This window comes from Bufo bufo, chromosome 4 (assembly GCF_905171765.1).
Source record: "Bufo bufo chromosome 4, aBufBuf1.1, whole genome shotgun sequence".
NCBI classification, from domain to species: Eukaryota; Metazoa; Chordata; class Amphibia; order Anura; family Bufonidae; genus Bufo; species Bufo bufo.
Window position 1 is genome coordinate 104482793 of NC_053392.1, and position 27896 is coordinate 104510688.

General features: G+C 44.3%; 1 protein-coding gene across 1 annotated transcript in view; it reads right to left on the bottom strand.

The window, feature by feature from the left end:
• LOC120997517 (ephrin type-A receptor 3-like) overlaps positions 1-27896 on the bottom strand; it is a 294883-nt gene that overhangs the window by 237137 nt on the left and 29850 nt on the right. The window contains exons 2-3 of the mRNA XM_040427598.1: positions 20148-20212; positions 18289-18949 (exon numbers count right to left, since the gene is read on the bottom strand). Coding sequence (XP_040283532.1) covers positions 18289-18949; positions 20148-20212 — 726 coding nt within the window. The remainder of the gene's footprint in view (positions 1-18288; positions 18950-20147; positions 20213-27896) is intronic.

Here is a 27896-nt window from a genome sequence, read left to right on the forward strand (position 1 = left end):
TGACCATGTGAAAGAGGTCGACAGGTATAATTTTAATCAGCAGGATCAACCAGTATGGCTGGTTTAAAAGGGTGGATCCTTGGAAAGGCGCATGAGCACGGCTTGCACTGGTACCCACAATCTCCTATTAACCCTTCGCTGTGCAACACCCCTGTCATTACACAGGGAAACAGCAACTCGGCCCTACATGTTGCCACCCAATATTGGGCCTTTTTTTGTGGGACGGGGGTTAAATATTGCTCCTCTGACTCCTGCATTCGGCCCACCTATATTTGCTGGCCATTCTAGGCACAGCCATTCATGTTATTATTTCACACTCATTATTGTTTTGTTATCAATACTGTTTTTTGGTTTGAATGTCCCTGTGGAGATCACCCCTTCCCCCCCTTCCAATGTAAAATGGCGTGTAGTGTCAGTAGATACAGGCGGAAACTTACCTCCATATAGCTTATGTGTAAGGTAATAATGCATAATGTGAGGGGCTTTAACTCCCCAACGAAAAGTCAGACGGCGTTTACCTTTTATCTCAAACATAGTCCTGATATAATTTGCTTACAGGAGACCCACTTCACATCCACCTCCCATCCTAAGTTTTTCCATTCTCAATACACCAGTTTTTTCTCCTCTACATTTCAAACCAAAAGCAGAGGTGTAATCATTCTGCTCCGGAATTCTTTCCCTCTCCAAGTTTCTCGATCTATCATTGACCCCAATGGCAGATATGTTATCTTACTAGGTAAATGTGGAGGGCGTATCATGTGTATTGTTAATGTCTATGCTCCAACCGATGAACCAGTTGCTTTTTTCACACAAATGCATCAACTCCTTGAATCCCTTAGTTATGATGATTTGTTGTGGGGGGGTGACTTTAATCTTGTGATGGATCCATTATTGGATCTCTCCTCTCTGCCAAATACCCCACGCCCCACTATACATGGGGTACAAATCAAAAAGGTTTTAGAATCACTCTCCATTGCAGATACATGGAGAGAAAATAATGGCCCACAAAGGAGCTACACCTATTACTCACCCGCCCATCGTCTGTACACCCGTATAGATCTCATCCTAGCTTCCACATCTCTCCTTCCATCTATGTCTTACTGCAGACACATTGTCACTTCCTGGTCTGATCACGATATGGTTATATTTGATGTCACACCGTCTACTCCTACTGGTCGCCTATTTACCTGGAGACTTAATGAGTCACTTCTGACTTGACCCGCTGTCCGTGATCGGCTCCAGAAAGACATGGTAAATTTCTTCTCAGACAATGCTGACCCAGACATAGACCCTTTAGTGGTTTGGCTTTCCCATAAAGCTTTTATGAGAGGGCAACTGATTAGGGAAGCATCCCACTTAAAGAAAGAAAGGAACTCAACCCTACTAGCCCTAGAAGCCAAACTTAGCAGATTGGTTCGAGCTCACTAGAGGTCCCCCTCACTTTATTTACTCAAGGCAGTAAAAGATACCAAAATGCAAATAAACTTGATTCTGTCAAACAATACAGAAAAAGCACTCCGCTGGACTGCTTCGTATTACTACAAATATGCGAACAAACCTGACAAGATGCTAGCACGTCAATTAAAAGCAAAGCAAAAAATTAACCAGGTGTTCCAAATTCGCTCTCAATCTGGTTTAGTATCCTCCAACCCAGAAGTCATTTACAACACATTCCATGCCTTTTACCAGCAACTCTATACAAAACCAACTGCAGATCGAGGACAAACAAACAACACCTTTCTAACGACCATCCCACTCCCGCGGATTTTCCCAGAAGCATTAAGTGATCTGGGTAGGGCAATAATGGTTGATGAGGTAGAACTTACAATTAAGGCCTTAAAAGTGGGTAAAGCCCCCGGACCCGATGGCCTTTCAGCCCTCTATTATAAAAAATGTGCCCATGTTCTACTCCCACATGTCACCAAATTTTGTAACCATTTATTGAAAGGTAATGCCTCCCATCTGGATTTTCTAGCGGCCAACATTACAGTTATTCCCAAAACGAAAAAGGACCCCCTATCACCATCCAATTATAGACCCATATCCCTTCTAAATCTGGACCCAAATTTTTTTACAGCTATCCTGGCCCGACACCTCAATATCCTCCTTCCCAGTCTTGTTCACAGGGATCAAGTGGGATTTATCCCCGGCAGGGAGGCGCCTGATAACATTCGGAAAATTCATAACATAATATAGGTAGCTAATAAGAAGGCAACTTCGTTAGCGATTCCGGCCCTTGATATAGAAAAAGCCTTTGATTCCGTCACATGGGACTACCGCTATAAAGTTTTACAAGCTATGGGTATCGGAGGCCCATTTTTACATGCTGTTCAGTCCCTTTACTCCACCCCGGTCCCTTACCTCAAACTCCCATCTACACACCCATCACCCATTCAGATTCTCAGGGGAACACGTCAAGGCTGCCCCCTCTCCCCGACTTTTTCCAAATTTAAAGAGGACCTTTCACTTGTAAAAACTATGTGAACTAAGTATGCTGCCATGTAGAGCGGCGCCCGGGGATCTTACTGCACTTACTATTATCCCCGGGCGCCGCTCCGTTCTCTCGTTATGCCCTCCGGTACCTTTGCTCCTTAAGTTATAGTAGGCGGGTCTTCCCTTGTCCTGTAGGTGTCTCCTTCTCCTAGGCTGTAGCGCTGGCCAATCGCTGTGCGCTGCGATTGGCCAGCGCTGCAGCCTAGGAGAAGGAGACGCCCACAGGACAAGGGAAGACCCGCCTACTATAACTTAAGGAGCAAAGGTACCGGAGGGCATAACGGGAGAACGGAGCGGCGCCCGGGGATAATAGTAAGTGCAGTGAGATCCCCGGGCGCCGCTCTACATGGCAGCATACTTAGTTCACATAGTTTTTACAAGTGAAAGGTCCTCTTTAAGCTCTCACAACATATATTATTAGCTGCCAGAATTCATATTGCCTCTAAGTGGAGATCAAGCTCCTTGAGTTTTCAAGCAGTGATAGATAGGATCAACAGAATCCTCCTCTATGAGAGACTTTCAGCCATTCGTATGGATACATATGAAACTTTTGAAAAGCTCTGGGAGCCCTGACTGTCCTATTTCCACTCGATGGATTATCGATATAGCATGACATTGTAGCCATATATAGTCACATACAGATTTTCTAAATTAAAAAAAAGTCACTAAGCTTTTCTATTGCATTACTGTCATACCACACTGCCATTTTTTATTGCCATTGTCTGATCTCCCATTGTATTTTTTGTCATGATTGTACGATTCCGTTTGTATTGTACAAAATCTGTACGTTCTTCTATATAATGATATAGAATATATTTATGATGCTTTTTCTTCATTAAATAAATCCTTTAAGCATAAAAGGGTGGATCCTGCTGACAGATTCTCTTTAAGCTGTGGTTATGATTCTTTTCCAGGTTACAGAAGGAATGACCTGCCATTTCTACATGTGTATATGGCATCGGATTGAATTCTATTGGGCCCATCCGAGGAAATTATTCTGAGGGACCACACTCTATGAATGAAGGACAAATGCATGTTCATATTTAAGATTATTTTTTATCATTTAAGACTTACTATCAATATGGTTTAATAGGATATCTTGGGGTTATTGGTTCCAAGGAAAGCTCTAAATTATCCTTTACTAGACTTTAGGAGCCCTGTTTTATAAAAAGCCCTATTTTATAAGCAGCCTATTATTTTGTCAGAGCTTGGTCTCACTGGAGGATCCTCTGGTACTATGGAGAGCCAGTCTGACCCTGGTTGTATATATTGTTTATTTGGCCTTTTTGTGTATTCTTCTTGTCCTGCTCCTTCACACTTTCATAGCCCCCTTCCAGAAGTGTCTACCTATTGACTGTCCCAAGGCTACACATAATCTGTATTTTATGAAGGATCAAGGATTACAGTGGGATGCGAAAGTTTGAGCAACCTGTATAAATCGTTGGTTGTTACGATAAAAAATGTCAGTTAAATATATCATATAGGAGACACACACAGTGATATTTGAGAAGTGAAATGTAGTTTATTGGATTTACAGAAAGTGTGCTATAATTGTTTAAACAAAATTAGGCTGGTGCATAAATTTGGGCACTGTTGTCATTTTATTGATTCCAAAACCTTTAGAACTAATTATTGGAACTCAAATTGGCTTGGTAAGCTCAGTAACCCCTGACCAACATTCACAGGTGAATCCAATTATGAGAAAGAGTATTTAAGGGGGTCAATTGTAAGTTTCCCTCCTCTTTTAATTTTCTCTGAAGAGTAGCAACATGGGGGTCTCAAAACAACTCTCAAATGACCTGAAGACAAACATTGTTCACCATCATGGTTTAGGGGAAGGATACAGAAAGCTGTCTCAGAGATTTCAGATGTCTGTTTCCACAGTTAGGAACATATTGAGGAAATGGAAGACCACAGGCTCAGTTCAAGTTAAGGCTCAAAGTGGCAGACCAAGAAAAATCTCGGATAGACAGAAGCGACGAATGGTGAGAACAGTCAGAGTCAACCCACAGACTAGCACCAAAGACCTACAACATCATCTTGCTGCAGATGGAGTCACTGTGCATCGTTCAACCATTCGGCGCACTTTACACAAGGAGATGCTGTATGCGAGAGTGATGCAGAGGAAGCCTCTTCTCCACCCACAGCACAAAAAGTGCCGCTTGAGGTGGGCTAAAGCACATTTGGACAAGCCAGCTTCATCTTGGAATAAGGTGCTGTGGACTGATGAAACTAAAATTTAGTTATTTGGCCATAACAAGGGGCGTTATGCATGGAGGAAAAAGAACACAGCATTCCAAGAAAAACACCTGCTACCTACAATAAAATATGGTGGTGGTTCCATCATGCTGTGGGGCTGTGTGGCCAGTGCAGGGACTGGGAATCTTGTCAAAGTTGAGGGACGCATGGATTCCACTCAGTATCAGCAGATTCTGGAGACCAATGTCCAGGAATCAGTGACAAAGCTGAAGCTGCGCCGGGGCTGGATCTTTCAACAAGACAACGACCCTAAACACTGCTCAAAATCCACTAAGGCATTTATGCAGAGGAACACGTACAACGTTCTGGAATGGCCATCTCAGTCCCCAGACCTGAATATAATTGAAAATCTGTGGTGTGACTTAAAGAGACCTGTCCATGCTCGGAAGCCATCAAACCTGAATGAACTTAAGATGTTTTGTAAAGAGGAATGGTCCAAAATACCTTCAACCAGAATCCAGACTCTCATTGGAACCTACAGGAAGCGTTTAGAGACTGTAATTTCTACAAAAGGAGGATCTACTAAATATTGATTTCATTTCTTTTTTGTGGTTGCCAAATTTATGCACCTGCCTAATTTTGTTTAAACAATTATAGCACACTTTCTGTAAATCCAATAAACTTCATTTCACTTCTCAAATATCACTGTGTGTGTCTCCTATATGATATATTTAACTGACATTTTTTATCGTAACAACCAACGATTTATACAGGAAAATCATGACTAGGGATGAGCGAACCCGAACTGTATAGTTCGTACCGAATTTTGGGGTGTCCGTGACACGGACCCGAACCCGAACATTTTCGTAAAAGTCCGGGTTCGGGTTCGGTGTTCGGCGCTTTCTTGGCGCTTTTTGAAAGGCTGCAAAGCAGCCAATCAACAAGCGTCATACTACTTGGCCCAAGAGGCCATCACAGCCATGCCTACTATTGGCATGGCTGTGATTGGCCAGTGCACCATGTGACTCAGCCTCTATTTAAGCTGGAGTCACGTAGCGCCGCACGTCACTCTGCTATGATCAGTATAGGGAGAGGTTGCAGCTGCGACGTTAGTGCGAGATTAGGCAGATTAACTCCTCCAAAAGACTTCATTCTGTGATCGATCTGCAGCTGTGGATCATTGAAGTGCTATTATTGACTTGCTCACTTTTTTGAGGCTGCCCAGAGCGTTTTTAGATCACTTTTTTTCTGGGGTGATCGGCGGCCATTTTGTGACTTGTGGTGCGCCAGCACGAGCTATCACCAAGTGTATTTAACCATCGATAGTGTGGTTATTTTGTGCTATATCCTACATCAGCTGCAGGCTGAGCCTGTGTCACCGAAGTGCATTTAACCATCAACAGTCTGGTTATTTTTTGGCCATATACTACATCAGCTGCAGGCTGAGCCTGTGTCACCCAAGTGCATTTAACCATCAACAGTCTGATTATTTTTTGGCCATATACTACATCTGGTGCAGGCTGAGCCTGTGTCACCCAAGTGCATTTAACCATCAACAGTGTGGTTATTTTTTGGCCATATATTACATCAGGGGCAAGTTGAGCCTGTCACCCAGCGCCTAAAAAATAGACCTGACATTTCTATTCAACCAAATCTGTACTGTTTTAGCTGGTCAAGTTATTTGTATTGACCGTAAAAGCACACTTTTTTTTCTGGGTTGAAAAAGCATTCCCAAATTTCCCATTCTCAAAATAACTAGTTTCTGGTATTTGAGGCCTACTTCAAATCTATCCCAAAAAGAAAATCTTACATTGAAGGTATTGATAGTGTCATTCAGAAAAACCTAAGACACACGCTAGCGTGCTGATAGAAGTGTCATTCTGTGATTAAACCTATACCTGTCACACAGCGCAAAAAAAAACAGGTCTCACATCTCTATTCAACCAAATCTGCACTGTTTTTGCTGGTCAAGTTATTTGTAGTGACCGTAAAAGCAGACTTTTTGTTCTGGGTTGAAAAAGCATTCCCAAATTTCCCATTCTCAAAATAACTAGTTTGTGGTATTTGAGGCCTACTTGAAATCTATCCCAAAAAGAAAATCTTACATTGAAGGTATTGATAGTGTCATTCAGAAAAACCTAAGACACACGCTAGCGTGCTGATAGAAGTGTCATTCTGTGATTAAACCTATACCTGTCACACAGCGCAAAAAAAAACAGGTCTCACATCTCTATTCAACCAAATCTGCACTGTTTTTGCTGGTCAAGTTATTTGTAGTGACCGTAAAAGCAGACTTTTTGTTCTGGGTTGAAAAAGCATTCCCAAATTTCCCATTCTCAAAATAACTAGTTTCTGGTATTTGAGGCCTACCTGAAATCTATCCCAAAAAGAAAATCTTACAGTGAAGGTATTGATAGTGTCATTCAGAAAAACCTAAGACACACGCTAGCGTGCTGATAGAAGTGTCATTCTGTGATTAAACCTATACCTGTCACACAGCGCAAAAAAAAACAGGTCTCACATCTCTATTCAACCAAATCTGCACTGTTTTTGCTGGTCAAGTTATTTGTAGTGACCGTAAAAGCAGATTTTTTGTTCTGGGTTAAAAAGGATTCCCAAATTTGCCATTCTCAAAATAACTAGTTTGTGGTATTTGAGGCCTACTTGAAATCTATCCCAAAGAAAAAATCTTACATTGAAGGTATTGATAGTGTCATTCAGAAAAACCTAAGACACACGCTAGCGTGCTGATAGAAGTGTCATTCTGTGATTAAACCTATAACTGTCACACAGCGCAAAAAAAAACAGGTCTCACATCTCTATTCAACCAAATCTGCACAGTTTTAGCTGGTCAAGTTATTTGTAGTGACCGTAAAAGCAGACTTTTTGTTCTGGGTTGAAAAAGCATTCCCAAATTTGCCATTCTCAAAATTGTGGTGAACGGGAACAATGAGGAAAACATCTAATAAGGGACGCGGACGCGGACGTGGACATGGTCGTGGTGGTGTTAGTGGACCCTCTGGTGCTGGGAGAGGACGTGGCCGTTCTGCCACAGCCACACGTCCTAGTGAACCAACTACCTCAGGTCCCAGTAGCCAGCAGAATTTACAGTGATATTTGGTGGGGCCCAATGCCGTTCTAAGGATGGTAAGGCCTGAACAGGTACAGGCATTAGTCAATTGGGTGGCCGACAGTGGATCCAGCACGTTCACATTATCTCCCACCCAGTCTTCTGCAGAAAGCGCACAGATGGCGCATGAAAACCAAGCCCATCGGTCTGTCACATCACCCCCATGCATATCAGGGAAACTGTCTGAGCCTCAAGTTATGCAGCAGTCTCTTATGCTGTTTGAAGACTCTGCTGCCAGGGTTTCCCAAGGGCATCCACCTAGCCCTTCCCCAGGGGTGGAAGAGATAGAATGCACTAACGCACAACCACTTATTTTTCCTGATGATGAGGACATGGGAATACCACCTCAGCACGTCTCTGATGATGACGAAACACAGGTGCCAACTGCTGTGTCTTTCTGCAGTGTGCAGACTGAACAGGAGGTCAGGGATCAAGACTGGGTGGAAGACGATGCAGGGGACGATGAGGTCCTAGACCCCACATGGAATGAAGGTCGTGCCACTGACTTTCACAGTTCGGAGGAAGAGGCAGTGGTGAGACCGAGCCAACAGCGTAGCAAAAGAGGGAGCAGTGGGCAAAATCAGAACACCCGCCGCCAAGAGACTCCGCCTGCTACTGACCGCCGCCATCTGGGACCGAGCACCCCAAAGGCAGCTTCAAGGAGTTCCCTGGCATGGCACTTCTTCAAACAATGTGCTGACGACAAGACCCGAGTGGTTTGCACGCTGTGCCATCAGAGCCTGAAGCGAGGCATTAACGTTCTGAACCTTAGCACAACCTGCATGACCAGGCACCTGCATGCAAAGCATGAACTGCAGTGGAGTAAACACCTTAAAAACAAGGAAGTCACTCAGGCTCCCCCTGCTACCTCTTCTGCTGCTGCCGCCTCGGCCTCTTCTGCTGCTGCCGCCACCTCGGCCTCTTCTGCTGCTGGTGCCGCCGCCTCGGCCTCTACCTCCGCCTCTGGAGGAACGTTGGCACCTGCCGCCCAGCAAACATGGGATGTACCACCAACACCACCACCTGCGTCACCAAGCATCTCAACCATGTCACATGGCAGCGTTCAGCTCTCCATCTCACAAACATTTGAGAGAAAGCGTAAATTCCCACCTAGCCACCCTCGATCCCTGGCCCTGAATGCCAGCATTTCTAAACTACTGGCCTATGAAATGCTGTCATTTAGGCGGGTGGACACACACAGCTTCAAACAGCTCATGTCACTTGCTGTCCCACAGTATGTTGTTCCCAGCCGCCACTACTTCTCCAAGAGAGCCGTGCCTTCCCTGCACAAACAAGTGTCCGATAAAATCAAGTGTGCACTGCGCAACGCCATCTGTGGCAAGGTCCACCTAACCACAGATACGTGGACCAGTAAGCACGGCCAGGGACGCTATATCTCCCTAACTGCACACTGGGTAAATGTAGTGGCGGCTGGGCACCAGGCGGAGAGCTGTTTGGCGCAGGTCCTTCTGCCGCCAAGGATCGCAGGGCAACATTCTTTGCCTCCTGTCTCCTCCTCCTCCTACTTAGCTTCCTCCTCCTCTTCTTCCACCTGCTCATCCAGTCAGCCACACACCTTCACCACCAACTTCAGCACAGCACGGGGTAAACGTCAGCAGGCCATTCTGAAACTCATATGTTTGGGGGACAGGCCCCACACCGCACAGGAGTTGTGGCGGGGTATAGAACAACAGACCGACGAGTGGTTGCTGCCGGTGAGCCTCAAGCCCGGCCTGGTGGTGTGCGAAAATAAGGGGCGAAATCTCGTTGCAGCTCTGGGACTAGCCGGTTTGACGCACATCCCTTGCCTGGCGCATGTGCTGAATTTGGTGGTGCAGAAGTTCATTCGCAACTACCCCGACTTGTCAGAGCTGCTGCATAAAGTGCGGGCCGTCTGTTCGCGCTTCCGGCGTTCACATCCTGCCGCTGCTCGCCTGTCTGCGCTACAGCGTAACTTCGGCCTTCCCGCTCACCGCCTCATATGCGACGTGCCCACCAGGTGGAACTCCACCTTGCATATGCTGGACAGACTGTGCGAGCAGCAGCAGGCCATAGTGGAGTTTCAGCTGCAGCACGCACGGGTCAGTCGCACTGTGGATCAGACCCACTTCACCACCAATGACTGGGCCTCCATGCGAGACCTGTGTGCCCTGTTGCGCTGTTTCGAGTACTCCACCAACATGGCCAGTGGCGATGACGCCGTTATCAGCGTTACAATACCACTTCTATGTCTCCTTGAGAAAACACTTAGGGCGATGATGGAAGAGGAGGTGGCCCAGGAGGAAGAGGAGGAAGAGGGGTCATTTTTAGCACTTTCAGGCCACTCTCTTCGAAGTGACTCAGAGGGAGGTTTTTTGCAACACCAGAGGCCAGGTACAAATGTGGCCAGACAGGGCCCACTACTGGAGGACGAGGAGGACGAGGATGAGGAGGAGGTGGAGGAGGATGAAGCATGTTCACAGCGGGGTGGCACCCAAAGCAGCTCGGGCCCATCACTGGTGCGTGGCTGGGGGGAAACACAGGACGATGACGATACGCCTCCCACAGAGGACAGCTTGTCCTTACCTCTGGGCAGCCTGGCACACATGAGCGACTACATGCTGCAGTGCCTGCGCAACGACAGCAGAGTTACCCACATTTTAACGTGTGCGGACTACTGGGTTGCCACCCTGCTGGATCCCCGGTACAAAGACAATGTGCCCACCTTACTTCCTACACTGGAGCGTGATAGGAAGATGCGCGAGTACAAGCGCACGTTGGTAGACGCGCTACTGAGAGCATTCCCAAATGTCACAGGGGAACCAGTGGAAGCCCAAGGCGAAGGCAGAGGAGGAGCAAGAGGTCGCCAACGCAGCTGTGTCACGCCCAGCTCCTCTGAGGGCAGGGTTAGCATGGCAGAGATGTGGAAAAGTTTTGTCAACACGCCACAGCTAAGTGCACCACCACCTGATACGGAACGTGTTAGCAGGAGGCAACATTTCACTAACATGGTGGAACAGTACCTGTGCACACCCCTCCACGTACTGACTGATGGTTCGGCCCCATTCAACTTCTGGGTCTCCAAATTGTCCACGTGGCCAGAGCTAGCCTTTTATGCCTTGGAGGTGCTGGCCTGCCCGGCGGCCAGCGTTTTGTCTGAACGTGTATTCAGCACGGCAGGGGGCGTCATTACAGACAAACGCAGCCGCCTGTCTGCAGCCAATGTGGACAAGCTGACGTTTCTTAAAAATGAACCAGGCATGGATCCCACAGGACCTGTCCATCCCTTGTGCAGATTAGATATTAACTACCTCCCCTTAACAATATATTATTCTACTCCAGGGCACTTCCTCATTCAATACTATTTTTAATTTCATTTTACCATTATATTGCGGGGCAACCCAAAGTTGAATGAACCTCTCCTCTGTCTGGGTGCCGGAGCCTAAATGTGTGACAGTGGCCTGTTCCAGTGGTGGGTGACGTGAAGCCTGATTCTCTGCTATGACATGAATACAGATTCTGCGCTGTCATAAGGCCAGATTCTCTGTTACGGGACCTCTCTCCTCTGCCTGGGTGCCTGGGCCTAAATGTGTGACAGTGGCCTGTTCCAGTGGTGGGTGACGTGAAGCCTGATTCTCTGCTATGACATGAAGACAGATTCTGCGCTGACATAAGGCCAGATTCTCTGTTACGGGACCGCTCTCCTCTGTCTGGTTGCCGGGGCCTAAATGTGTGACAGTGGCCTGTTCCAGTGGTGGGTGACGTGAAGCCTGATTCTCTGCTATGACATGAAGACAGATTCTGCGCTGACATAAGGCCAGATTCTCTGTTACGGGACCGCTCTCCTCTGTCTGGGTGCCGGGGCCTAAATGTGTGACAGTGGCCTGTTCCAGTGGTGGGTGACGTGAAGCCTGATTCTCTGCTATGACATGAATACAGATTCTGCGCTGACATAAGGGCAGATTCTCTGTTACGGGACCTCTCTCCTCTGCCTGGGTGCCTGGGCCTAAATGTGTGACAGTGGCCTGTTCCAGTGGTGGGTGACGTGAAGCCTGATTCTCTGCTATGACATGAAGACAGATTCTGCGCTGACATAAGGCCAGATTCTCTGTTACGGGACCACTCTCCTCTGTCTGGGTGCCGGGGCCTAAATGTGTGACAGTGGCCTGTTCCAGTGGTGGGTGACGTGAAGCCTGATTCTCTGCTATGACATGAAGACAGATTCTGCGCTGACATAAGGCCAGATTCTCTGTTACGGGACCGCTCTCCTCTGTCTGGGTGCCGGGGCCTAAATGTGTGACAGTGGCCTGTTCCAGTGGTGGGTGACGTGAAGCCTGATTCTCTGCTATGACATGAAGACAGATTCTGCGCTGTCATAAGGCCAGATTCTCTGTTACGGGACCTCTCTCCTCTGCCTGGGTGCCTGGGCCTAAATGTGTGACAGTGGCCTGTTCCAGTGGTGGGTGACGTGAAGCCTGATTCTCTGCTATGACATGAAGACAGATTCTGCGCTGACATAAGGCCAGATTCTCTGTTACGGGACCGCTCTCCTCTGTCTGGGTGCCGGGGCCTAAATGTGTGACAGTGGCCTGTTCCAGTGGTGGGTGACGTGAAGCCTGATTCTCTGCTATGACATGAAGACAGATTCTGCGCTGACATAAGGCCAGATTCTCTGTTACGGGACCGCTCTCCTCTGTCTGGGTGCCGGGGCCTAAATGTGTGACAGTGGCCTGTTCCAGTGGTGGGTGACGTGAAGCCTGATTCTCTGCTATGACATGAAGACAGATTCTGCGCTGACATAAGGCCAGATTCTCTGTTACGGGACCTCTCTCCTCTGCCTGGGTGCCTGGGCCTAAATGTGTGACAGTGGCCTGTTCCAGTGGTGGGTGACGTGAAGCCTGATTCTCTGCTATGACATGAAGACAGATTCTGCGCTGACATAAGGCCAGATTCTCTGTTACGGGACCGCTCTCCTCTGTCTGGGTGCCGGGGCCTAAATGTGTGACAGTGGCCTGTTCCAGTGGTGGGTGACGTGAAGCCTGATTCTCTGCTATGACATGAAGACTGATTCTGTGCTGACATGAAGCCAGATTCTCTGCTATGGCATGAAGAGACTGATTCTGTGCTGACATGAAGCCAGATTCTTTGCTATGACATGAAGAGACTGATTCTCTGCTGACGTGAAGCCAGATTCTCTGCTATGGGACCTCTGTCCAATTGATATTGGTTCATTTTTATTTTTTTTATTTTTATTTTAATTCATTTCCCTATCCACATTTGTTTGCAGGGGATTTACCTACATGTTGCTGCCTTTTGCAGCCCTCTAGCTCTTTCCTGGGCTGCTTTACAGCCTTTTTAGTGCCCAAAAGTTCGGGTCCCCATTGACTTCAATGGGGTTCGGGTTCGGGACGAAGTTCGGTTCGGGTTCGGATCCCAAACCCGAACATTTACGGGAAGTTCGGCCGAACTTCTCGAACCCGAACATCCAGGTGTTCGCTCAACTCTAATCATGACGATTAACAAGGTTGCCCAAACTTTCGCATCCGACTGTATATACCAAGTAAAGTTTGATGGCTAAAGTGGATTATTCCTAATGCCTGAAGTAGACCTCATTACTCATATACATGGACACATCTCTAAAATACCATCTCTTTAAGTAGGTTACCCCTACTCTAGACTAGATTTTCTGTAAAAGATTTTCAGTTCTGTCATATCCTTAATATATTGTCCCTCTACTTTGAGAGGTCCACCCCTTTATAAGACCATTTTTTGCTGCACTTTTGGTTGGCTGTCTCACGTACATATATGAGTTTTTCAGCAACCTCCAATATGTCATTTATATCATGTTATATCAAAATGCAGGGCTCTAATAATAGTTAGCGACTGACAAGGCTCACACTTGATAATTATTTCCAGACACATCTATTGAGGAGAAAATTCTATCACTTTTGTTCGCAAAATTATTCTTACCATATCAGTATATTTTCTAGCATACAATTCGTGTACCCAAAGAAATCTGGTACAAAAACTTCATTTTCATAAGAAACGCACTAATCCAAGTTATGGTAAATGATGCATAACCAGGGAATTCTTAAGCCCAATACTTTCTTAAATATTCATTTTCCAGTCATGATAAGACTGATTCCTGCTCCATCTTTGAGTACTTCTTGAACTGTAGCGCTGAAGTGTGGATGCCTGGCCTCCATTCATTGCACATTATAATCTCTGGTAATGGATATGAGAATACAGCAACGTTTAAAGTCAAATAAATCAATTGTTCCGAGTGCTTTTCCTAGCAGGTATCAATTACACCCTCTTTCTCAGCTTAGTTTAGTCTTCATTTTATCCAATTATTTACAGATTTTAGTGCATTTTCATGACAAAGATTTCAATCTGGGTACAATGTGGAGAACATTTCAAATTAATGTGCCAGGGACTAATTGTTTAAATGGTCACTAATATATCACAATCAGATTATTTATATTTCTTAGGTCGTCTTGAACATACCAGTGCCAATAATGAGACAACGAAATGTCACAGAGAAAAACCCCAGGAGCCCTGTACTTGAGGTACCTGAAATAATGGTTATTGGTATCTAAATTTTAGTACAGTATTTCTCTTCATTTCCTGGACCAACAATTTCCATCACATAAAAACTGACTGTCAAGGTACAAAATATTATGTTTACAGTATGTGCCTCTTTGATAAGGAATACCAGATTGTCCACAAGATCTCCTAAAGATCTGCATAAAAACCAAATTAGTTTTTGACCTACCAGAATACATGTTAATATGCTTGTCAAAAAAAGGAAATCTACCTAAAGATATGTATAAAGGCCCTGTAGTGAGCATCAATATTCAAATCAAAATTTACATTTATGTGTACATATATTCAAGCCACTGAGGATGTAGATATGGATGTACATGGTTATTTGAATCCACAAATGATTATAGTGCTGTAAATGAAAGAAATCAAAACCACAATCCCTGAGTAATGCAGCCACACAGTACGGCCACACGGTCAAGTTTCCTGGTGCAGTTTTGGAAGCCAAATTCAGGAGTGGATCATAAAAGGAGAGAAAGTATAAAGGACAGATATGACTTCTCTGTTTTGAATTCACTCCTGGTTCTGGGTGAATTCACACTACGTTTTTTGGAGGACGTTTTGAGGCAGATTTTCCTGTAGGTTTTTCAGCCAAAGCCAGAAGTGGATCCAGCGGGAAGGAGAAGTATAGGCATTTCCTTAATATTTCTGATTCCTTTCTAATCCACTTCCAAAAAAAAAAACCTGCAGGAAAATCTGCCTCAAAACCTCCTCCAAAAACCTGAATGTGTGGCTGTACCTGTAGGATTTACATCTGTAACTTGAAGTTAATTTATCCCAGCATACACTGCGTGCAGAATTATTAGGCAAATTAGTATTTTGACCACATCATCCTCTTTATGCATGTTGTCTTACTCCAAGCTGTATAGGCTCGAAAGCCTACTACCAATTAAGCATATTAGGTGATGTGCATCTCTGTAATGAGAAGGGGTGTGGTCTAATGACATCAACACCCTATATCAGGTGTGCATAATTATTAGGCAACTTCCTTTCCTTTGGCAAAATGGGTCAAAAGAAGGACTTGGGTGGCTCAGAAAAGTCAAAAATAGTGAGATATCTTGCAGAGGGATGCAGCACTCTTAAAATTGCAAAGCTTGTGAAGCGTGATCATCGAACAATCAAGCGTTTCATTCAAAATAGTCAACAGGGTCGCAAGAAGCGTGTGTAAAAACCAAGGCGCAAAATAACTGCCCATGTACTGAGAAAAGTCAAGCGTGCAGCTGCCAAGATGCCACTTGCCACCAGTTTGGCCATATTTCAGAGCTGCAACATCACTGGAGTGCCCAAAAGCACAAGGTGTGCAATACTCAGAGACATGGCCAAGGTAAGAAAGGCTGAAAGACGACCACCACTGAACAAGACACACAAGCTGAAACGTCAAGACTGATTTCTCTAAGGTTTTATGGACTGATGAAATGAGAGTGAGTCTTGATGGGCCAGATGGATGGGCCCGTGGCTGGATTGGTAAAGGGCAGAGAGCTCCAGTCCGACTCAGACGCCAGCAAGGTGGAGGTGGAGTACTGGTTTGGGCTGGTATCATCAAAGATGAGCTTGTGGGGCCTTTTCGGGTTGAGGATGGAGTCAAGCTCAACTCCCAGTCCTACTGCCAGTTTCTGGAAGACACCTTCTTCAAGCAGTGGTACAGGAAGAAGTCTGCATCCTTCAAGAAAAACATGATTTTCATGCAGGACAATGCTCCATCACACGCGTCCAAGTACTCCACAGCGTGGCTGGCAAGAAAGGGTATAAAAGAAGAAAATCTAATGACATGGCCTCCTTGTTCACCTGATCTGAACCCCATTGAGAACCTGTGGTCCATCATCAAATGTGAGATTTACAAGGAGGGAAAACAGTACACCTCTCTGAACAGTGTCTGGGAGGCTGTGGTTGCTGCTGCACGCAATGTTGATGGTGAACAGATCAAAACACTGACAGAATCCATGGATGGCAGGCTTTTGAGTGTCCTTGCAAAGAAAGGTGGCTATATTGGTCACTGATTTGTTTTTGTTTTGTTTTTGAATGTCAGAAATGTATATTTGTGAATGTTGAGATGTTATATTGGTTTCCCTGGTAAAAATAAATAATTGAAATGGGTATATATTTGTTTTTTGTTAAGTTGCCTAATAATTATGCACAGTAATAGTCACCTGCACACACAGATATCCCCCTAAAATAGCTAAAACTAAAAACAAACTAAAAACTACTTCCAAAAATATTCAGCTTTGATATTAATGAGTTTTTTGGGTTCATTGAGAACATGGTTGTTGTTCAATAATAAAATGAATCCTCAAAAATACAACTTGCCTAATAATTCTGCACTCCCTGTAGAAGAAAGTCATGAATGGTCATTAGACTGCATATGAATTATTGTATACGGTTTTGGGCACTTGTGTATAAGAAAGATATAGCCAAATTGGAGTAAGCGAATAGAAGGGAGACCAAAGTAATACAAGGTATAATATGAGTAAATTGGACAGCCAAAGAGGATGTCAAATGAAGAAGGCCTCATGCACACGATCATTCAGATTTTTGCAGTCTGCAAATTGCGGATCCGCAAAACACAGAAGTCGCCCGTGTGCCTTCCGCAATTTGCAGAACAGAACAAGCGGCCCATTGTAGAAATGCCTATTCTTGTCCGCAAAACGGACAAGAATAGGACATGTTATATATTTTTTGCGGGGCCACGGAACGGAGCAACGGATGCAGACAGCACACGGAGTGCTGTCCACATCTTTTGCGGCCCCAATGAAGTGAATGGGTCCGCACCCGAGCCTTAAAAACTGCGGCTCGGATGCGGACCAGAACAACGGTCGTGTGCATGAGGCCGTTGGCTTAGGAGCAATGTAATTACTATATACTGTGCAGATATACCAATGTTCAGGGCAAAGATCTATCTCATGATCTCTTTATAGCTAAGGATGTAACTATAATAAGGGGTGTCCTCTATGTCCCGAGGAAAGGTGGTTTCACTATCAACATTTTCTTTTTTTTTATAAGCAATGACAAATTAAACTCTTTACTTAAGATATTTTGGTTGTTAAGTCATTGAAATAATAAAGTGGCCATAGTCTTTAGATAGAAGCAGGTTGATGGTTGAACATTTTAGTATATATTGACGATTGCAATAATTGAAACTGGCCATACATGTCCAATGACAGCGACTATCGGACAAAATGTGGATAAACATGGCTAGCTTTTTTCCAAATGATGATGACATTCAAACTGTTTGCTTGTGGTTAAATTTCATGAACTGCCATGGCTATTTTGATCAACTGTAAACTTTTGGGGGTTGCACACTTTAACAGGGATGCCTTTTTTGAACAGTGATAATAATGGTAGGTGCTAGACGTACTCGATTACTGGAGATAGGTTGTTATCCAGGAATATATTTGTATTGATATTTTCTAGCCAGAAGTGTATTAAAAAGGAGTAAAGGCCTTCCTGCTGGATCCACAGATCCTTGGCTAAAAAACTTGCAGGACGATCTGCCTCAAAACCACGTCCAAAAATTCCATGTTGACCTACCCTCAAAAAAACTAATCAAAAGATGCCACACATGGAAAATCGTCTGAAATATAATAAAAAGTTCATACCACAAACTCATTTTTAGGACCACATAAGGCACAAACAGTGTAGATGGAAGTGTTGCATTACTTGCGATGCATGGTTTAGAAGACAAGTATATGAACAAATACAGTACACTACATCAGTGTAGACAGGGAAAGAGCAACAGATATACCAAAAAGATTCTCCTTGCTAAATCCCTGTTTCTAGCGTTTAATGAAAATCTTTGCGTGATAAATGTAAGACTGGATAGCAGCAGTTTAAAATCATATTTAAAACAATGTTTTCCTGCATTCGAACAATACAATACTTTTACTTACGTTGACATCTATTCTTCTTTTCTTCATAGCCGAGCTTACAAAAACATCGGCCAATGGGCACCAGCCACCCTCCGTCAGCACTGCAGTACATCTTGGGTGCATCAAACTCCACTGAGTTATTCACACATGATCCTTTAACCTCCACCAGAGCGGAGTCTCCTCCAGTAACAGTGTCTGGAAACACGGCCAAATTACGTATCGTAGTTGGGCATTTCTTATAAAATACCCTGACTGAGACCAGGGCAATACAAGCTCCAACATCTTGGAAAGCTAAATAGAACCCCTTCTTGTACAAGTTACTTATGTCTCTAACCTCTGTATTTAGCTTCATGACTCTGTCTCCAACATCCACTTGGGTGAAACTTTCATCTGCAGCGATAGTGTCTATTTTAATGAACTGGTTCTCTGGGATGTGACGAAGATTGCTGTAGTTAGAGTCATAGTAATACATGTTAAAGGTCTCTTTGCAGGTGCCTGATACTCCAGGTAGGCTGTTACAGTCTCGTAAGGTAAACTTGATTTCGATGTAGACACGTTGAGCACTGCCTCTAGGGATCCAACTGGTTCTCAGCCAGTTATTTTGGTTGACCTCTAAGACATTGCAAACCTGGTACGTTCTCATTGGGGTGTTTCTTTCATCCATTACACTGATTTCTTCCCACTGTTGAAAACAAGAAACAGATTTAAGAAATTTTGAGAACATACTCAGAAACATCCTTACTCAATATTTGGACTGCTCTATGGACAAAATAATATAAGAGATGAATTAACCAATACAGTTCGATGTATGGCTTAAATACTCTAGAGAAGTTGGAAATCCAGGCTTTGGTTTAAAAATGGACCAAATTATGAAGATTTAGGATTAGTAAAAGCCTCAAGACTTGGTCTACTGTAACTAATCAGAATCCTAATTTTCCTCCAATTTAATGCATAAGACACAGTTTTTGCTTCAGAAACCATAATTACAAGGAAAAAAATTAAAATTTAGCATCATCTCATTAAGTCTGAAAATACTAACTAGGTTTTGGATTTAACTGAGTGCTTGTCACAACCCTTTGTATGAGGAAATTTTATTCAAATTATTTTTAAGCATGCCAGATTATACTATTATTATTCTCTTCCCTTAGCTTGTTAACTTAAGGTACATAATAACATTTCTTCAATTCTAATTGGGTTCTCATCATCGTAATCTTATCCCATCTTAAAGGGGTTGTCCAGGTTCAGAGCTGAACTTGGACATATCCCCATTTTCTCCCAGGCAGCCCCCCTGACTTGAGCATCGGAGCGGTTAGTGCTAAATCGCGCAGGGCAAAGGCATTTTCTGGAGTTCCGGTGATGTACGGGGCTCTCCATAGGGCTGCCAGGCGGGGGCTTCCGCCCACCAGTGAACCCTGTGACATCACCGGCACTGATGGGTGGGCTTTAGCGCTGCCCTAGCCTGTAAAACAGCTAGGGCAGCCCTAAAGCCTGCCCATCAGAGCCAGTGATGTCACTGAACACACTGCTGGGCAGAAGCCTCCGCCCGGCAGTGTGTTATTGTAAATAAAAGAGCCCTTGCCCTGCGCAATCCAGCGCAGGGCAAAGGAGAGCATCGGAGAATGAAATGCTCCTATGATAACATCAGGGGGGCTGCCTGGGTGAAATTATGGGTATGGCCGGGTTCAGCTCTGAACCCGGACAGCCCCTTTAACTCTCTGATCCCAGTGCTCCATGACTACACCCTAAAACTGCATGGTTCCCATACAATAGAATGCAGGTGTTATCAACTTTGTGCGTTCTCATCCATGTATCTTGTGCTAAACAGTAGCATTCACGCCACTGTATTGTATACCAAAGAGTGTAGGCATTCAGATACTTACCCCTTCTTGTGGATATGCCACCCATCCCAGGTCTCCCAGGGCAGACATGGAATCGAGCAAGGTCACTATAACAAATAATGTAAAAATGTTAGTCCTTATATTAATGCATGTATTTACCTGTTAAATATACAATTTAGCACAGTTTTTATTTGAGTCAATAGAGAAAATTCCCCTTTCAGGACAAGTATCGGATCCTCTGCTGGGCCAAGGTGCTAATATCTTATTGGGTCCCAAAAGTCCAGGAGAAAAAATATTTAGAGCTCCCTTTTGAGACAATACATTTTCTGGTGGACCCAAGGAACCCCATGTCTAACCCTGCCTACGATTAGCCAGAGCATAGAGTGGATAAAAGTTGTCTCTGTCTCAGGGAGACCAGGCATGATAGTGCATGTACGGCCCCTTGATTTAAATGAGAGCTGTGTAATGCTTTATTTCTCAAGTGGAGGCACTGCAAGGGAAATTATCACTTCTTGCCATAATCCCACACAGATTCCAGCTGATTACAAGATATTTTAGCAGCAGAACATCCTGTAAGCATAGTTAGAGCACACTTCTAACAAAGGAAGTATGGACATTGGGCACCACCTTTAATGTAATCTACCCAAGTCATAATGCCAATAATACAATCAGATCTTTTCATGCAGCGGCAAGTTTAAAATGAATAGTCTCCCTGTATCACGTCTGCCCTTCACACATTTTCCCTTTATATTTAGGACAAAGAATGAGGTAAAAAGTATAAAAAAATGTGTATTTTAAGACATCAGTGACAGAAGTTGTAAGATCTGCTCTCTTTGAAATTACCCTTCACATTGTAAAGCAAGTGCATGAAAAACAGTTGATGAGATGGTACAAAGACACCGGTTGTACAAACATCTGCTCTGAACTATCACTCAGGAGAGGCATGGTATAAGGCTATGTACATATCACCTTTGGTGCATCCATTCACTACAGATCTAGCAGGCATTAAAATAATTCCTGGCGCATTAACACACAAGCTTTATCATGCTGGTTTTGTTTAACAATGTACAAAGCTTCTAAAGTTTAAAGAGTCACTTTCACATGATTTCATTTAATAGATAATGGTGTGACTATCAAATTTCTAAATCACTTCATTTAAAAAATATGCCTGCATCCACCAAAAAAAATCTGTAAAGTCATATCCACTAGGGGTCTCACTCACAAATGGCAGAGAGGCAGTTGGAGCGTGTCAGAGCTCGCTGAGAGCGCAAGCCTGATAGAAAAATTCATTTTGGTACAGCACAGGTTGCAAACTACAATTCTTTTGTTGTCCGCACTTTCCTCAAAAAAGCGCCATACTGCAGAACACCTACCCCTTGGCAAGTGAGATTTCTGCAAGGGAGTGCTCCGTGGAACAGTTGTGGGCCTGTTTGGTGTGGCTCGCCTTTTCCCTTTTGCCACCCCACTGCCTCTTCCAGCCTGTTGCAGTGCTGCAGATCCCCCCCCTTGTACTGCTGTCTTCGCTCAGCTTATCACCTTCCCAGGTTGGGTCAGTGACCTCATCGTCCACCACCTCCTCTTCCACTTCCTCACTCTGCCCATCCTCCTGACTTGTTAGCCTAACCACAACCTCAGTGATTGACAACTGTGTCTCATCCTCTTCATCAACCTCTTGAGACAGTAATTGCCGTTGACTTATTGGAAACAGTTTCTCATCATCATCTACCTCATTAAACAGTAATTGCCGTTCCCCACCGTCATCTTCTTGTGACTGTGGATGCTCAAGAGATTGGGAATCAGGGCACAGGATCTGTCCCTCTTCAAGCGTGCTTGGTGAGAGTGCCAAATCAAGGAATGGCGCTGAAAAGAGGTCCTCAGAATATCCGAGTGTGGGATCGCTTGTTTGCCAGACTCTCCATGGTGGGAGGAAGGAGGATCAGGGTGAGGATTGTGTTGACCAGACTCTTGGCTACTGAGACTGGACTTTGTGGAAGACAGGGTGGTGCTTAACCGACTGGATGCATTATCTGCTGCAATCCAACCGACCACCTGGTCGCACTGGTCTGACTTCAAGAGTGGTGTCCTGCACCACCCTGCAAACTGGGACATGAAGCTAGGTATCGTGGATGATTGTTTTTCTTGTGCTCTGGCAGCAGGCACAGTTTCAACGTGCCTAGAATCACGGCCTCTGCGTGCACCATCAGCATCATGGCCACTTCCCCGTCCCTTACTGCTCGCTTCTTCATATTAAATGTTACACGTACAGTAGGATTTGGAAGTGTATGCGCAAACAAATTAAAAAAGGTATTTGGGACGTGGAAACGTCACACGGGAGATGAGGAAACGTTATACAGGAGAAGTACCACCGATAATGTCACTGTCCGCAGCGTCTACAGAAAAAGTTACACTGTATGTCACAGATAAAAATTTTATGTGCACGCGTTACACTGGAGATGTGGCACTGGTTATGTCACTGTCACAAGTGAACACCATCTATTGGAAAAGTACACTGTATTTCAGCGCACACGTTACACTGCAGATGTGGCGCTGGTAATCTCACTGTCCGCAGTGGACACCGTCTACAGAAAACGTACACTGGATGTCACAGATATTTTTGGGATGCGCACACTGTACACAGTAGATGTGGCGCAGCTAATGTTACTGTCAGAAACGGACACTGTTTATTGAAAAAGTACACTGGATGTCACAGATACATGTTTTAAGCGCACACGTTGCACTGCAGATGTGGCGCTGGTAAGTTTACTGTCTGCAGCAGACATCGTCTATGGAAAAAGTACACTGTATTTCACAGATATTTTTTGGATGCACACACTTTACATTGGAGATGTGGTGCAGCTAATGTCGCTGTCTTCAGCGGCCTAACTATTGCACGCTATTTAGCGCAGGATGCACTAAAAATAGATATTGCTACCACACACAACAGTCCTTAAAAGGACTTTTGGGTCTATAAAGTTTTAGCAATTTAGTGCAGGTAGCGCTAAAAATATATATTGCTGCTGCCACACACGATAGTCCTTAAAAGGACTTTTGGGTCTCTGAAAAGTTTTTCTGATAAAAATATTCTTAAATCACTCCCTACACTGTCTGTCCCTTCTTCAGCACAGCTCTCCCTGACTAAGACTGAGCTGAACACACGTCATCAGGTGCTATATAGCACCCGATGACACGTTCCGGCCAGCCAATCACTGTAATGCCAGTAACCGACATGGCTACGGCATTACAGTGAGGGCAGTACTTACCTGCACGTTTATTGGCTGCATAGCAGCCAAGAAACGTGCGGAAAGGAGACTCAAGCATTGGGCTCGAGCGCATGCTGTATTCGGCCGAATACCACCCTGTGCCGAGCATCGAGATGCTCGAGCCGAACTGGTGTTTGGCCGAGCATGCTCGATCAACACTAGTAATTAAAAAAATTATTAATTAACTGCGACTTTTTAAAAAGTCGTAAAAATTATCTCAATCTTTCTCCAGTGAAGGAGTGATGTAGAAAATGGAGTAATATCTCAAGACAGAAGCATTAGACTGACTTAAAACACCATGAAATTCTAGTGTTTTATAAAAATCTTTTTTTGGGGTGACATTTTTTTTCTATACAGCAGTCCATACAGAGGTGTCTTAAAACATACTCCACCCAGAGCATGCTGTAATTTACATCTAGCAAACAACAGGGGCGTACATAAAAATCACTGGGCCCTATAGCAGGAATCTAAATTGGGCCCCCATTCCCCTTTTATAGCCCCTCCTTTTGTTCCATGAACTATTCTTGCTGCTGCGTTTTATAATTTATGCCATCAGGGCCGGATTCGGATTACAAAACAGCCCTGGCACACAAAAGAGGTATAATAGATGCAGTGTGTACAGGTATATAGTATATTCCCTGGTGTTCTGATATGTGAGGTACAGTGTATAATATATGCAGTGTGTACAGGTATATAGTATATACAGCAGTGTACTGATATGTGAGGTACGGGGTATAATATATGCAGTGTATACAGTAGTGTAATATGTGAGGTACGAGGTATAATAGATGCAGTGTGTACAGGTATATAGTAAATACAGCAGTGTATTGACACCTCATACCTCACATATCAGTACACTGCTGTATATACTATATATCTGTATACATTGCATCTATTATACCTTGTACCTCACATATCAGTACACTGCTGTATATACTATATATCTGTACACACTGAATCTATTATACCTTGTACCTCACATATCAGTGCACTGCAGTATATACTATATATCTGTACATATTGCATGTATAATACTGTGTAATATATGCTGTGTGTGTATGTATGTGTGTATATATATATATATATATATATATACACAGAGCAGTGTATTGATGTGAGACCTAGAAGGTATAATACTGTAGATGCAGTGTTTACAGAAATATGTGGTCAGTTATGCATTATGGTCACTGTGTGTGTGAGGTACATGAGGTAGTGGTCACTGTAACTGTCTGAAGTATTATACATGAGTGAGCAATGAGTAAAAACAGGGCATAAATGATGAAAAGTGGAGGACCTCCTCTTACCACTCCTTTCCAGTCTGTATGGACCAATGCAGAGCTGCTTGTGAACTTCTAATACTTGCTGTTAGGGGCTGTTAGGGGTTGAAGGACCTGTGATGATGTCATCACCGGTCCGGGCAGATATACCTTTGAAACCTAGGAACTACACCATTTTTGGTGCAGTTCCTTTGCTAGATTCTGCAGGACCTGTGATGTTGAAGATGTTGTCATCACAGGTCCTGGCAGATGCACTGTTCTAACCTGGGAACTACACTTTACACTGTGCAGTTCCCTTACAGGACCTCTAATGACATCTTCAAAGGTCCTTTAGCTTTAGAAAGATAAACAGGAGCAATTAGGGGGCGGGGCCTCTCCTCCACTTTGGGCCCCTCTTTCCCACGGGCCCCATAGCAGCTGCGTGGTCTGCCTATATGGTAGGTACGCCACTGGCAAACAACTGTCTTTAAATGCCAAAAAAATCAGTGTTTGGCCTCATGCACACGGCCGATGTTGGCCAGTGCCCGTATTGCGGTCCGCAAACAGCGGGTCTGCAATATACAGGCACCGCCATTTGTGCACCGCATCATGGATACGGGCCCATTCACTTGAATGGGTCTGCAATATGGGAGTAGAAGTGTCGAACGTAGGCATGGAACCCGGTTTTCTGCCCATGCCTCCACACCGCTTTCTTGCAGTGCGGACCGTCGGATGCAGATTCAAGTGAATGGGCCGTGCGTCCGCATACGGCGGCCCTGTGGTCTGCAGCATGGGCACCGTCCAACAACGACCGTGTGCATGAGGCCTAAGTAGGTTGTTTTATGATTTCCTAATCGCCAGTATGTAACATCTGGACACAGTGCTTTAGTTTAAACAAGAAAATACGCCAACAGAAAAGTGTAGTGTGAAACCACCCTATGATGGTTTCATCTCCCCCCGAGTAGCTCCTGGGTCACATGGCTCCCATTCTATTGAGACTGCAAGCACTTATAGGTAGAATCTTCTCTTCTTTTGTCTCATTGTTTGTTCATTTGTTTGCATCACTCTACATTTTGTATCTCACCAAGTTGGTAAAGCGCCACCGAATATGTCAGTGCTATTTTCCCTCATCATTTCTCAGCACAAATAACAATAAGGATAATGGTTGGAGATAAAACAAAGGACACCCATCGAAACTGAATTTCAAAAGGTTATTATCAGAGGAAACACACAAAAAAGGAAAAAAGTCATAGAAGCATTGCGGATATCTATGCCGCTCATTTGATTTCAAATCTCAAAATAGATTTTAGCAAATCTAAATATCTACTGTACAAATAAGACTGGTCAAATTCTAGGATGAGATTATGGGATTTTGGAGAGGGTAAAATGGGCCAATAATATGTAAATCGTTCCTCGTATCTTATAAAAACTAATATTCCTGGGCCAGCGATCTCCATCGTGCATACCATCATTACATCCATTATGCGGTAAATAAAACAATGGGCATGGACAACATGGATGAACAGAATCGGTAGAGTGGAATAGCGCTCAACTTTTCTATGGCGAGCTCTATGACAGACGGATGACCACTATGGGATGTGGTGTCTCCACAAGTGCCTCTCACCTGTACATGATGTAAGAACACAGGGGTGCAGTGCATCAGACTTCATTACTGTATCAAGAAAAACAAAGAGATGTCATTTGCCTGTAAAGTGTCAGCAAGAGAAGACGATAGACACCTCAGTCACACATGTCCTAAAGAGGACAACAGCTTCCCCATGCCTGCTAGACCTAAAGTGAGGCTATATTTACATAGCGTTGGTGAAACCATATGTGTAGCCACCATACAATGCTCAAGGTTCCAGATATGAGCTCCTACAATACATCATAGTCAAGGTTCTGTTTTTTCTCTATTTAGTTTACTGATACCCATACATGTAGCAGGGTTAACACATAAACTCTTTAGGCTACTATCACACTGGCGTTTTGGTTTCCGTTCGTGAGATCCGTTCAGGGCTCTCACAAGCGGGCCAAAACGGATCAGTTCAGCCCTAATGCTTTCTGAATGGAAAAGGATCCGCTCAGAATGCATCAGTTTGCCTCCGATCCTGCTTACAGCGTTTTGGTGTCCGTCTGATGAAACTGAGCCGTTCTGACACACAATGTAAGTCAATGGGGAGCGATCCGTTTTCACTGGCACAATCTGGCACAAAAAAAAAACTGATCCGTCCTCCATTGACTTTCAATGGTGTTCAAGACGGATCCTTCTCGGCTATGTTAAAGATAATACAAACGGATCCGCTCTGAACGGATGCAGACGGCTGTATTATCTGAACGGATCCGTCCATGACGTGAGTGTGAAAGTAGCCTAACTCAAATTTCTTAACTCATCGCGTTATCTTGAAACAAAAGCCATTGAAAAGCAATTGAAGGTGTTTGCTTAACGCATTTAGTTTAGATAACATGTCTCATAAAGCATGCGTGTTAACTCTACTACATCTGTACATACCATTTAAGTCGTTTTCAGTTGTCTGATCACTTACAGTTATGTGCACGGATGCACCGAGCTCCCATGTTCTCAATTAGGAAATTAGTGAAGCAGTTAATGAATAAACTACAAAAAGGCAGTGTTAGCCCCGCGCTCCGTGCCCGAGTTGCTGCTCCTTCACACAGGCGCCGGGCTCCCTCTTTCCCCTTCTGCTGCCGTGCACTGTGCTAAAAGCGTGGGCAGGAAGTAGCTTAACTGTTGTATATGTATATTGGCCCTTGTCAGGAGCTTGTATGGCAGCACACAAAGTCCTTATGGTTCTTTAGGGATTCATACACATAGGGTACAATATTGTGTCACTCTTGAGTTTCCAGAACCAGTGCTTCTATGGGAGAACAGGGCATGTACTATGATGCGTAGTGGAGCATGCTATGTCCATTCAAGGGAACAGGCCTCATTGTGCTTCTGTATAAAACCGGAGACACAATGGAAGTCCGGTATGAATCCATGCTAGACTACTGAACCGTATATAAAATATCTATAAAACAGCTTTACGTATAACATTATAAGCATTTTTATAGGACAAGATAATTTAGAAATATCATGATCTGATCAAATAGACGGGATTGTCTTTTGCAAGAACATTTCTAGGTGATGGTTTAATGACTTTTCTTCTCCGTGGCTCATGCTGTGCTTTATTGTTTGCAGTAAGTGGTTCTTTGTAACCCATCCCTGACTGTAGTAGACTATTAACATATTGGAAACATCCATGATAAGATGGGTCTTC